The sequence below is a fragment of the Pan paniscus genome, chromosome 16 (genome assembly GCF_029289425.2).
Source record: "Pan paniscus chromosome 16, NHGRI_mPanPan1-v2.0_pri, whole genome shotgun sequence".
In the NCBI taxonomy this organism is placed as follows: Eukaryota; Metazoa; Chordata; class Mammalia; order Primates; family Hominidae; genus Pan; species Pan paniscus.
The window spans coordinates 40,690,083-40,704,311 of NC_073265.2; the positions used below are offsets into that span (position 1 = coordinate 40,690,083).

The window sequence follows — 14,229 nt, forward strand, 5'->3', positions numbered from 1 at the left end:
AGTCACTTGCTGGTATAGCCCTGGCCTGTGAGGTTACCAAGGAGCTTCATCTCATCATAAAAGAACTCTTCTTCAAGTGCCCCTCCCTGAGGATATTCAGGAGCACCTCCAGATGCTTCAGAGCAGAACATGGGAATGGGACCCCTCCAGCTACAGTGACAAGAATGTTACTGACGTGCTTTCAAGCACTTAGAAGTAGACATGAATTCCCCTTTAACTTTGCTTTACCATTTTGTATCTGTTTATTCATCTGTAAAATGATAATGGAGGGTAATAATAGCACCTACCACCTAGGATTGTTGTGAGAAAAAGCATGCATCTGACACTAAGAAAGTCATATGAGGCCAGTGTGGTGGCTCATGCCTGTAATCCTAGCACCTTGGGAGGCTGAAGCGGGTAGATCACTTGAGCCCAGGAGTTCGAGAACAGCCTGGGCAGCGTGGTGAAACCCCATCCCTACAAAAAATACAAAAATTAGCCAGGCACGCTGGCATGCACCTGTAGTCCCAGCTACTTGGGAGGTTGAGATGGAAGGATCAATTGAGCCCAGGAGGTCAAGGCTGCAGTGAGCCGAAATTGCACCACTGCACTCCAGCCTGGGCGACAGAGCCAGACCCTGTCACCAAATAAAAAAGCCACAATAAATGTCAGCTGTCATTATCATGGCCTATCTACTGGTGTTTGTCCCTGAAATTTAGGATCATTCCTATGTCAAAGAGATTCCAACTGATTTTTCAGAGTCCAAATCCAGAAATGATACCTATAAGTAAATAACATACCACACTAGCTCCAGTGCTAGTCTGTCCAGTGCCCAGCCATGGCAGAGATGAAGGTGGATGCACCTGACTTGCTGAATAGGATGTTGCACTGGGTTGATAAAGAGTTGTAGTGGAACCACGATAATCAACATCATCTGAACTGTGAAAAACATTCATGTGTTACTGTGAACGTTCCCTTTTCTCTTAACACAAATTCCAACTAAAAATCTTCTTATGTACCCATAGGACAATCTTTATTTTAAAAACTAAGTAGCCACGAGAAAAACTTAGGTACAAGTCCTAATCGCCAATGTTAATACTGGTTAACTTTTTTCCCTTTTGGCAAAATGTAAATTTAGTCTAATGTTGTTTGGGGACAACTTTATTGCTGCACAAGTTGAAACAAAAGTTTGTTTTTATCTATGGAAAAATATTATGTTCTCTTCAAGTACAGATAGCTCAGTATCAAATTAACACGTTTAAAGAAATTTGAGTTTAAAGATTTCTTGGAGTAAGATATATAAAATGTGAAAGTAATTGTTGTGATGGATTGTATCATAGTACATGGTTATATCTACTCTGAAATGTGATATTAAATCCTAGTTATATCACATACTAACAAAAAAAAGAATTCAACAAAATGAGGAGAGAAACTATCATGGCACCATCCTCAAGCATGAACAATTTCTAAGAGTCTGGAGAAAAGCAGGAGGGAAGGCAAACCACAAAGAAGAAACCTCAAAATAGGTAAGAATGGCAAAACACTCTTGGTGCAGTGTCCATAGCTTCAATGAAAAGTAAAGCCGTCTACATTTTTATGTTTAAAAAAAGGTATGCTTATCAGGTGATAAGAAGAAACACTGCAAAATTACTCGGTAAATGTGACTCAGTGTAATTAACATATTTGTGTATACTGTTTTAATTATCCAGATCAGATTAATTTACTGAATATCATGAAGCCAAGTGTTAGGGATTATCCTTATTGAAATATTATCAATAGTGTAGGGTTTAATGGAAGTGTAATTCATTCAGTTAATGTAGACAAAGACTTTCACTGGCAGCTAAACCAATTATATTTGTCACCAACCCAAATGAAGGAGATACATGTATACCTTTTGAAATAATTCAAGTCATGTGCATAACCATTTAGTGGGTACTTCTTATAGAAAACTATATGTAAAAGTGACTATGAGACAAACCTTTTGGATTCTCTGTCATATTCTTCTCCGATCCATATGTATGACTGACAGGCCAGTAGAGAAGTAACATCAAGTTCTTGAACATCATGTGTTGAAGCCAAAACAATTTCATTACAATTTGCCTATAAAGCAAAGGCAGAATCAATGATTTAAGCAATTTCACTAAGGAGAAATACACTGTTTATAATGATGAGAGCTTGTACCTTATTAACAGAAAATGCCATGATCATATCAGATTCCTTATGGATGACTTTCGCCTTTCCACCTGGATAGCCCAGATCAGCTTCAACCTAGAAAACATTCATCAGCAGTTTTAGTTGCTGCAGCACAGCTCTATTTAGAGTTATGCACATCCCATAAGATTTAAAAGTAGGATAAGAAGAAAATGTAGCAGCAGCAGCAGCAAGAAAAAAGGGTAAGAGTAACCTTAATGTGTTGAAAACTAGCTTTGGAAAATTTGCTTAAATTCTCTGATGTCCTGTAATCACCCCAATTTCCACTGTGATGGTTAAGATACTGATTAATTATAAAACATGGCTAATATATTTTTATTAGTAATTTATACAGTAGTATGTCTCTCTTAGCTCTTCCAAAAGTGCATAAATATTCTGCAATAAGAATGTGTATACATTAAGAGGCACAGAGTGGAGTAAAAAGCCATAGAAAACCACAAAGAAACCACCCTTTGAAGTAAGGGTGGTGAGACAGAAATAAGGAAAAGTTGGAAAGAGGGATACTTCGAAAGGAATAAAAGAGACTGATGAGAGGAAGATGCAATGGCTTAGGGTTGGTGATGGGAAGGAAAGAAAAGGCAGAATCAAGAAGATGAAACAGCCATGCTTAAAACAGAAAAAGTGACAAGTGAAGATGGGACAGGGAGCAAGAAAGAGAAGAACCAAGGGCAAGACAGAGCAAGCCAGATACAGTGAAGCATCTCCTCCCCTGTGCCACTGAAGTGGTATGGGAGTACTATGAGTTCTCTCAGTAGTTAGCCAGTTGGGCAGGTCATGGTTAGTATCAGAGATGAGGCGTTAGCTCCTTGAACTTTAAAGAATGAGCTAAATACAAGATCTTGGAATACTACCTTGATGTGGCAATCTTCTGCTACGCAGTTTTGGTTGACCTGCTCCACATGTTCTTCTATAGACTAAATACCACCACACCGTCACAAACACAAAACACATGCATGGAATGAAATTATAAAGACAGTGAAATATTTCAAGCTGAAATGGCCACTCCACCACTTAAAGATGATAAAAATGAATTTGCAAAATCAAGAAAAAATTAAACCGAATAAAACAGTCATCAAATAAACAACACAAAGCCAAAAGAGCAAAATTAATGTGACTATTACATAAAAACAAGAACATAAAAGCTATTTCAAAATAAAAATTAGTTATCTGTATACAGTTTTAAGAAATTTAAGTTACATAACTGGTAATCTATAAAATTAAAGCCCATTTGTATAAGCAGATGCAGAAGATGCTACATAAATTCCTGCCCTATAGGGGTTGATTTAAAATACAAATTAAAATATTTATTTCTAAACATAGATTCAAAATATTGATAATTATTTCACTCTTATAAGGAATATGATGATTTTTCTCTAAGTAAATAAATGTTTAATAAAATCAGGCATGGAAAAAGAAATCACTCAGTAATTTGCTCCCGGGTTGATGCAGGGTCCTAAGGATGGCTGCAATCAGAAGTTATATTTCTGCTCTGCTGTGGAAACTCTGAAGGTTTGATCAGAGAAACAAACTCTTCCTCATACCTTTTCAGGTGACTGCCTCCCTTTCATCACGAAGGGCCATTCAAATTTTCTGCCCATGCCTCCAGGGACTCCCCTATGGCTGCTGCAGCTGATAAAGATGCATCCAAGAAAACTTCCAAGGAATGGTCAATGTATGGCACAGCTAACTCAGTGAAGGCCAAACTGCTGAAGAATCTATTTGTCTTAACTAGCTGAATTCACCAATCTGTTTCCCAAAAACTTGTTTGGTGAAATATTTTCCTGTAATATCTTCAGTGAATAAAAGATCTTATTCTTATAAATATATCTATAACTTCAGCATTTCTCAGGGATTTTTTTTAAATGCACCCAGCATTTTTAGGATTAGCCTGCCAATTTTATTGGTCAATTTTCTGAATTTGCCAAATTTAGTGATTACCAAAATCCTATTTGACAATTTTAAAGATGTAAGCACTCTTACTGGATTGGGTAGAGTTTTAGTAAGTTTTGCATATTTCTGAGCCTAGTGACGAGTTTTTATTTTGTCCTAACAGCCTTAATGTTTTATTCATAATTTTTTTCTTAATGAAAACATTTTTTTCCAGATCTGAGCTATTCAAAACAGCAATCACTAACCATATGTAACTATTTAAATTTAGATCAATTAAAATTAAAATTCAGTTTCTCAATCATGCTAGCCACATTTCAAGTACTCAGTAACCACATGTGGCTGGTGACTACTATGTTGGACTATGCAGATACAGATTTCCATCATCACAGAAAGTTCTATGGGACAGTACTGGACAAGACAGTAATTCCATTCAATGTTTTAAAATTAAAAGGGTACATGATAAAAATTCTTCCATCCTAACTCCCAGCCATGTACTTCCCTTCCTTGGAGCCAACTGATGCTTATATAGCACTTTAAGAAACATTCCGTTTATCTCTGTCCTACTTCCCTGTTCATGGGGACCCACTGCTGGAAGAAAAATAGAACACACAGAGACTGAGGGGCATAATGGAAGGGAGAATAAGGGGCGGAGAGGGGGAGAATTAGTTAAGGAAGAAGCAAACTCGTGGGGAAGGGCAAGACGAGAATGGGAGGGTCCAAGAAACCCAGACACCTGGCTTCCCACAGCACTCTACACTCTGACAAGTCAACCAGTCAAGCTGCTATCAACCTTACCAATACTTAAAACATACTTGTGATAAATCATTAATTTTAATAATTTGAAGAACAAAACACTCAGAAAATTGATCACTCAATGAACTGGTTTTCTGTGAATAACAGAGCCCCTAATTGACCAGAAATCTTATTGATTAAGACAGGGTCTCACTTTGTTACCCAGGATGGAGTGCAGTGGTGTGTGATCTCAGCTCACTACAACCTCCACCTCCTGGGCTCAAGCAATCCTCCTGCCTCAGCCCTGCAAGTAGCTGGGATTACAAGCATACACCATCACACCTGGATAATTGTTTTCTATCTTTTGTAGAGACAGGGTTTCACCATGTTGCCAAGCTGGTCTCAAACCCCTGAGCTCAGGAGATCCCCCACCTAGTGCTAGGATTACAGGTGTGAGCCACTATGCCTGGCTAAAATCTTTTATTTTAAATCACTATCTTAGATTCCTATATTTTAGTTTATGGAATTTGGACTCAGCATCACTATAGGAAATGCTATACACAGTGGTTTAAATGACAGAGGCAAATAATTTGCCTCTGATTTCCCTAACAAAGTCACATCAATAATTTCAATGCCATAAGGGTCTTTTGTTATGAAAAAGCTTATAACTAGGACTCAAAAGGTCTCTACAGTTCATTCTTCTACTTCCTCATTTAAGTATATAATTTTTAAATCCATAGAGAAAACAAATGACTGTTCATAAGGGCTGACCACAATTACCATTCAGGTAAGTGGGTGAGTGGGAAAAAGAACAAGTATGGTAGGTTCCACTGCCCTGGGCATGAGGAAAAACTGAGAAGCAGTTTTATACTTTATCTCGGGAAATCGAGTCATATGGACTCTCTCTGTTTTCACTTTTCTAAGCGAAATATAATTCATTTCTTCTCTTCTCATTGATTGTGTTTGCCAAATCTTTATTTTTTTTGAGACGGAGTTTCGCTCTTGTTGCCCAGGCTGGAGTGCAATGGCACAATCTTGGCTCACTGCAACCTCTGCCTCTCGGGTTCAAGCAATTCTCTTACCTCAACCTCCCGAGCAGCTGGGATTACAGACATGCGCCACCACGCCCGGCTAATCTTTTGTATTTTTAGTAGAGACGGGGTTTCTCCATGTTGGTCAGGCTGGTCATGAACTCCTGACTTCAGGTGATCTGCCCGTCTCGGCCTCCCAAAGTGCTGGGATTACAGGTGTGAGCCACCATGCCCGGCCATGTTTGCCAAATCTTTAATTACATCAGACACTCAACTCTGAACACTCTTCAAACTGCTCATTACCTCACTAATTACCTCACTAAATAGCCAAACAGACTGAAATGCTCATATAAAAGGTCCTACTTTTATAAGGAAGAGGTCACCTGCCAATCTCCCAAACTGCTAATTCTTCTTGAACCATGTCTGCTATTACATTACTAATTGTATTAGCTTAAAAATAACCATGCAATGCAGAACCTCTGTCTTGCTTTGTAAGAGCAATCTTCCTTCATCTTGTATTTGCTATTTCTGTAGTTTATTCTCTCACAAAAGTATCCTGAATTTGTTGCTTCAAATCATCATTCTGTTCATTTCTAAGTGCTAAGTAAAGAAAATGCTTTTAAAGGGCTATTTTATATTTTAAGTACATATTTGGAGAATATTATAGAGTAAGCTTATATATTAAATTCCTCAAGCCATCCATCACAATGTTTATTACGTGTAAAAACCTAATGACAAATACTGTAAAGTACCAACTTTCACTTGAATATATGTAATTTATCAAAGTACCTATGTTGTTTCATTGCCATGAAATGAAAATTATAAGGTTTTATCTTAAAAGTAGTTCACGGTAGTTTAGTGAACTTTGACTATTACCCAACCAGAAAGAAAATTTCAGAATAAATCAAGCACTGATTTCCTTAGAAATGTTAAAGAAAACTAAAGAAAAATTACAATAGAAAATATTTTTCTCAAAATACCTCACTCTGCTTTCTTTTCTTAGTGAAAATATATCTAATAAATGTCTCTTGAAGGACCTCTTGTTTAACAAGGAAATGCCAAAGTCGTTTGACTGGAAATGCAGAAGAATCCCGGGACCTATTAAAAAAAATTAACATATCACACTACTTTAGTCTATAGAAAATATGTTTATATTTGCAGATATTTATTTTTAAAACCTTCACAATCTATTGCAAAGATATTTATTTTTAAAACCTTCACAATCTATTGCAAAGAAGACACAGCATTAAGCTCAACAAAACTGTACAGTTTACTTTTAATTTTTAGTTCTCCTAAAAATCATTTCATCTAGCAACTAATTCTCTAATTACACTGAATGAACCAGTTAAGCTGAGAGTCAAATGAATCTCTTATTATTCTCTTTTTAAATTATACTTTATGTTGGTTCTCTTGGTTAAAGCATATCAGCAATGAATACAAGTCATAGATACCGATTCTAACAGCCTAACAAGCTAAAAAGCTTTGTTCTTTCAAGCTTATTTTAGTAGTAAAAACTATTAATCAGGGTCCACTACCTCAAAAAAAAAAAAGCATGCTGCTTATCAAAAGGGACCTAGATTGGCAGGTAAAAGATCAAAACATCAGTTAAAAACCTGTAATGTGTTTACTGTTAAATTGCTGACAAAAGTCAGAAGCACCTTATTTGCATATATAGATTGTTAGAAAAAAATTCTGTAAGAGTTCTGACAATAAGAACATGAATATGCCGTACGCAGTGGCACATGCCTGTAATCCCAGCACTTTGGTAGGCCAAGACCAGGGACTGCTTGAGCCCAGGAGTTTGAGACCAGTGTGGGCAACATGGTGAAACCCTGTCTCTACAAAAAATACAAAAAAAATTAGCCGATGGCGCTCGCCTGTTGTTCCAGCTACTCAGGAGGCAGAGGTGAAAAAGATGGGTTGAGCCCAGGAGGTTGAGGCTGCAGTGAGCTGAGATTGCACCACTGCTCTCCATCCTGGGTGACAGAGTGAGACCTTGTCTCAAACAAACAAACAAACAAAAACCACCACACCGGAAATTAATACAATAAAGACTTTTTCCTTTATGTAAATGGAATGTCTACGAATTACAGATAACACTGGGAAAAATTCTATTCAAATTTCTGATATTTTTCTTAAGCATATTCTGCTAAAGATAGGACTGCAGGTTCAAAATTATGAATGTTTTAAAGTATATTGGCATATTTAGCCAAACTGTCTTCCAGAAAAGTTAAGCTACGCTCTTTATCAGCATTATAAGAGCTTTCTTACTTGAATGGGGTATTTTCAGGTTCTAGCATTGCTTTATTTCGAAGAATAGCTGGTCCAGCTCCCACTGAAAGGTCAGTTGGATATGTGTTGATATAGTTAGGGGGTGGACCTTCAAACTGATCCATTTTCTCTTGCAAGATCTGTTCCCAGTTCTCCAAGTTTTTAATCACAGCAATACCTAATGGTGATGTTACAGGCAGCTCTACAAGGTGACAGAATATGTTATTTATTTTAATAAAAAATATCGATCATCACCCAAATATATATAGAATCTGAATTCTCAGAGACAATACTTCTGAAAACACAAATAAATCTGCAAATGTTAATGTAATACAGTTTAGATTCTTAATGCTTTCAACAAAACAGAAGTGGGTTTCTGCTCTTTCTCAATCTTCTGTGTAGAGAGTGATTCTTGATATAAACTAAAGTATTAGACTGAAGCCAGGTGTGGTGGCTCACACTTGTAATCTCAGCACTTTAGGAGGCCAAGGCAGGTGGATCGTTTGAGCCCAGGAGTTCAAGACCAGCCTGGGTAATGTGATGTAACTTTGTCTCTTACAAAAAATACAAAAATTAGCCCAGCATGGTAGCACATCTATAGTCCCAGCTACTCAGGAGACTGAGGTGGGAGGATGGCTTGAGCCTAAGAGGCGGAGTTTGCAGTGAGCTCTGATCGCACCACTGCACTACAGTCTGGGCAACAGAGCGAGACTCTATCTAAAAAAATAAAAATAAAGTCACAGATTGGAGCCTAAAATAAACAAGACTTTATAAAATATCTAATGAACTATTTTTTAAGTACCAAATGACCTTATATATAGATTTTGTAAAGAGAAACTTGATGGCAATTTATTATACTTAATAACATTAATTTTTAAATTCCAAACTCACCAGAGAATTCCAGTCCAGCAATAGGAAAGAAATTCTTGACATTGTGAAGTGCTAGTTTAACCATTGTCAAATGTAGAAGAGCCCAGCTGTTCAAGGAGGGGCAAAAAGAGTCTTTAAGTGAAAAATAAAATCATGGGAGAAACAGAGTGGTGTTCCCTGCCAACTGTCTAGCCCACTCTCCAACCCAGAAAAAAAGCTGTCATTGAAATTTACTATGCAAAAATGGCACCTCTGTGGTCACTGAATATAAAAAACTTGCAATACTATATTACACTTGCTGAAAATTACCTCGTGGAAAAAGATTTACCACATAGTCACATGAAACCTAATAGTATACCAATAATTTATATATTAAACTCTAATAGTATATCCATGAGTTACATATTTTTTCCTCACTAAAGATGCTTGTGTTTGCACTCTCCATAAAAGCTAGTCTTTGGAGGTGGAGAAAACACTATGTAGACATTGACCTCAAAGGTGTAGAATTTGTAACCTGGAAGCATAAGTCATTTCTTATATAAATTCAGGATAATAATGTTATTTAAAATTAATAACATTGATATTTTCTACAAAAAGAAAAGCCAAAAAAAAATGAGAGAAAGAAAAGTCTTATTTACCTATAGGAATTTGGATCTTGGTGCTCCTGTATTTGTGTATCTGAAAAAAAGGCATCATCTTCTTCATCACTATGAATGCTTTCATCAGAATCATATATAACACCACTATCAGACAAAGGAAGAAATGGCTGCAATAAAAGTTAAAATTATTTTTTTAAAGATTATAATTTCATAAACATATAAAATGTATTTTATATAACTTATGTATTATATATTTAATATAGAAAATATTTTTAGTATATAATTATTTTTGTTCTAACATAAAAGTAAACATTTTAAATGGTGTCAGCATAAGTAAAAATTTTCTTTTGCAGATGATGCTACATCTACAAAAGTCAAGATGACTAGGTAAAACTCTCAGATTCAATAACTGAATAGCTAGATACGAAATTTTTTTTAATCAATAGTTTTCTTCTTATAGATCAGCAATAAATAGTTAGAAAAGTCTAAAGAAATGCAAAAGGACAAACTGAAAGCTGTGAGAGAGCTATTGTGAAGGAAATTATAAATCTTTATAAAATTATATGAAGGGAAGGACTGAAATGTGTAAAAACTGTAATTCTTTATAAGTTAATTTACATAGGCTTTAAGTAATTTCAATAAAAATCTCCCTGGGAATTTCTCTTCCTGTTTTGGAACTTTAAAATGATTCTGAAGTTCGTAGAGAAGAAAAAATAGATGAGATTAGCTGGGGAATTTTTTTTAAATAAAAAAATCCCATTTTTTTTAGTGGATATTAAACTAAGTAAGAAAAATGTAGTCTAGATTGATGCAAAAATATAATACAAAAATCATATACATATAAAAGAAGTTAATCTGACAAAGGTAACATCTTAAGTCAGTGGGAGAAAAAGAAAGATTATTTAATAAATAATAATGGAACAACTAGTTAGCTAAGTGTGGGAATGGGATATGAAGTCTGATCCAGTCTGTTCCTCACTTTATTCTAGATAAATAAGAGAATTAAAAGTTAAGGAGGAGGAGAAAGAAAAAGAACAGGAGGAAACAGAGAAGGAAGGTAAAATAAATGTACACATTTATTAGTGGAAAAGACTTCTGCTGAAAAACAATGTAATCAATAAGGAAATGTATGGATAGATCTAATTTTTAAACTTTTTAAAATTTGTGTGCATGATAAACTTTTTAAAACTTCAAATGCATAATAAACAAAATTTTAAAGCAAACAAACTAGAAAAAGCTTAACAAGATAAATTAATAATATCCCTAGATAAAGTATCCATAAAAAGGAAAAATACCATAATCTCAACAGATAATTTAGGTAAGAATATGAACAGTCAATACCTCAAACTGGAAAATCAAATGGCAATAAGATCATTAAAATTTTAATGTCACTAACAGAAAATAAAAATCATTTAATCTATCAAATTAACAAAAATGAAAAAGGAATACTTAATGCTAATAAGGGGGTAAAGTTAGATGCATCCTCTCACTATTCTCAAGAGAGTACAAATTAGTAATGTGGAAAATAATCTGGCAATATGTATTAAAAGCCTTATTTAAGTTTATAGCCTTGGACCTAGTACTTCTTTTTTTTTTTTTTTTTGAGACGGAGTCTCACTCTGTTGCCCAGGCTAGAGCGCAGTGGCACGATCTTGGCTCACTGCAAGCTCCACCTCCCGGGTTCACGCCATTCTCCTGCCTCAGCCTCCCGAGTAGCTGGGACTACAGGCGCCTGCCACCACGCCCGGCTAATTTTTTGTATTTTTAGTAGAGACGGGGTTTCACCGTGTTAGCCAGGATGGTCCCAATCTCCTGACCTCGTGATCTGCCCACCTTGGCCTCCCAAAGTGCTGGGATTACAGGCGTGAGCCACCATGCCGGGCCTGACCTAGTACTTCTTAAGGAAATAATCTGCTCATGAACAAGACATATTTTAAAAGATACTATTCTTGGCATTATAAACATCAAATCACTAACAAAGTGAAAAGTTACATGGTCACTATAATTGATGCTTATCTAGAAACAATGATCAACCAAGTAAGAGCGAGCACCCCAGCATCTGCCTGTAGTTTCTAAATATAATTTCTCACAAAAAGGAACCAGGTTATTTCAAAAAAATGATTGTTCTCAGTCACGGGCAGGAAATATACATGATTAGCCTAGAATAAAACTAGAAAGCAGGCAAACTCAAACACTAGTGGAATAATCTCAAAAAGATTCGGAGCCAATTGTGGAAGAGGCTCTCACTGGCAAAGATGGATAATCTGAGTCCCCATGAGAAAAAAATAACTGCAATAGATTAAAACATAAAAAATATGTTTATAAGTTCATAACAAAACTGAAAGCAAAACAAAACTCACTGGCCTCCTCTGAAGGATGCTTGGGAACCAACTCATCATTTTGAAAACTGGTACACAAAAGCAAAAGAATAAAGCATTTATCCTGTCTTTCCGACTCAAAATGTACTTCAGGGTAATTGAATAGGTTGATGAAGAGACATTCCAGCAAATACATGAAAAATGAATGACAGGATTATATTATCATAATTTAAAACTTTCACTGAAATAATAAATGTAGGCAAAGATCAACTAAAATCATAAAAAGCTTCCTGACATAAATATACAAAACCACCTATGAAGTTAATCCTGTACTCCCTCTTCCTATCCAATCAGAATGAAATTGGATTTAATTTTCACTTGACAAGATTTAGAGGAACAAAATATGATGATGCCATCAGCAAAATCCACTGAAAAATTCTAAAGGTCAAAATTCTTTCAGGGCAAACGAAAAAGGTGGGAGTTAAGTTAAAAAAAAAGAGAGAGAGAGAGAGAGATGGAGGTAGAGCCTATAGATTAAAAGAGACTGAAGATGTAGCAACCACTTGCAAGGTATGAATCGTATTTTAGATCCTGATTTGAACAAATCAACTATATAAAAACATTTAAGATGCAATTGGTGAAATGTGAATACTGTCTGAATATGTGATAATATTAAAGAATTGTGGGTGTGCTTCTGTGGGTGTAACACTAATGTAGATCTATTTAAAATCCTTTTTTTTTTTTCAAAAATAAATACTGAAATATTTTTTAATGAAATTTCATGACGTTTGGATTTGCTTCCAAACAAAGTAGTGGGGAGAGGTATAAATGAAACAAGACTGTCCATGAGTAGATAATTTTTGAAGCTACATGATGGTAGATAAAAGATTCATATGCTATTATCTCTCCTGTTGTGTATGTTGGAAGTTTTCTACACTAAAGTTTTTAAAATGACAGCTATATAAGTTTTTAATGGCATAAAAACTGTTTACCTTGTTAATGTTAACAGAAAAAAAACTACATATACTGATCCAATTATACACTTTTTTAATCTGAGGAAAAAAGATTAATAGTAAATTGGCCACAATGGTAACAGTTATCTTTGTTGCATAGATGAGTGCTATTTCCCTTCTTTATAATATTTTGCATTTTCCAAATTTTCAGAACATATATCAGGAGGAAACATTTTTGAAAAACAAAAATTTAGCACATTACCATTTACAAATCTTAATGTTGTTATCACTCACATTAATGATGCAATGAGGTTTCATTCGTGGCAAATAAAAATTTTAAAAAGGTAGGAGTGGGAACTGCCTATACATTTTTAAGAGTACTTTATTACTTCCCTGGTTTATTAGCTAAATACAACGAAGTGCAAGTCAATTGGCAGCCTTAAGGGATAGGCCAGAATGACTCTGGAAGTATAACTCGGACCCTGATAGAGTGTAAACCTGGAAATCTGCATTCACAATGTGCCTAAGCTCATAGTTCTCAAACTTCAGCACACATTAGAACCATCTGGAGAGCTTGTTAAGACATAGATTGTTGGTTCTCACTCCCAGAGTTTCTGATTGAGGGGTCTGATGGAAGACCCAAGAATTTGCATTTCAAACAAGTTCCCAAGGAATGCTGATGCTGCCGGTTCTGAGATCACACTTTGAGAACCACTGACGTAACCAAAGTCTTTTTTTTTTGAGACACTGTCTCAGTCCGACACCCAGGCTGGTGTGCAGTGGCACAATCATGGCTCACTGCAACGCTGACCTCCTGGGCTGAAGCAATCCTCTCACCTCAGCCTTTCAAGCAGCTAGAACTACAGGCAAACAGCACTGCACCTACGTTTTAAAATTTTTTTGGCAGAGACATGGTCTATGTTGTCCAGGCTGGTCTCAAACTCCTGGATATAAGCAATCCTTCCACCTCAACCTCCCAAAGTGCTGAGGTTACAGGTACACTGCACCTGGCCTCAGAGTCTTTAGATAACAAAACAAAGCTTCCACACTCATGTTGAAAGACTTTTTAAGGATCAGCTTAGCATACAAAAAACGGAGCGGGATCAGCACTTCAATAACTCTGAGATCTAATAAAAATCTAAAAATGGGAAGAGGCATGACTCTGGAGATGTATTCCCTAATGTGTATGCACAGCAAGGTAACAACAGAGTTAACACATGTAAAGAGGGAAACATACCAATAGGAGGAGAATCATGAGCTCAAAAAAGCAAAGTGCAGAAAAGCAAACATTAGCATGCACCCAGCATGGTATGAAATGGGGCTATACCAGATCTAGTCACCATGAGTATTCTGATCCCCTGAGAAGTTTCCTTTG

General features: G+C 35.9%; 1 protein-coding gene and 1 long non-coding RNA gene across 9 annotated transcripts in view; one reads left to right on the top strand and one right to left on the bottom strand.

The window, feature by feature from the left end:
• Positions 1–14,229, bottom strand: part of DMXL2 (Dmx like 2) — a 172,201-nt gene that overhangs the window by 8,752 nt on the left and 149,220 nt on the right. For 3 of the 8 annotated variants that reach the window (XM_008953165.6, XM_008953164.6, XM_034938749.2), the window contains 8 exons: positions 9,623–9,750; positions 9,006–9,091; positions 8,115–8,316; positions 6,824–6,941; positions 3,042–3,104; positions 2,161–2,247; positions 1,958–2,079; positions 780–918 (listed from right to left, as the gene is read on the bottom strand). In XM_008953165.6, the coding sequence (XP_008951413.2) occupies positions 780–918; positions 1,958–2,079; positions 2,161–2,247; positions 3,042–3,104; positions 6,824–6,941; positions 8,115–8,316; positions 9,006–9,091; positions 9,623–9,750 (945 nt within the window). Of the gene's footprint in view, positions 1–779; positions 919–1,957; positions 2,080–2,160; positions 2,248–3,041; positions 3,105–3,969; positions 6,942–8,114; positions 8,317–9,005; positions 9,092–9,622; positions 9,751–14,229 lie in introns of those variants that run through there. The other 5 variants (XM_008953166.6, XM_003827837.7, XR_004666516.3 and 2 more) reach the window with 4 other exon arrangements.
• On the top strand, positions 917–4,012 carry LOC117976029 (uncharacterized). The gene is made up of 2 exons (XR_008621266.2): positions 917–1,505; positions 3,740–4,012. It is a non-coding gene; the product is annotated as an uncharacterized LOC117976029 (long non-coding RNA).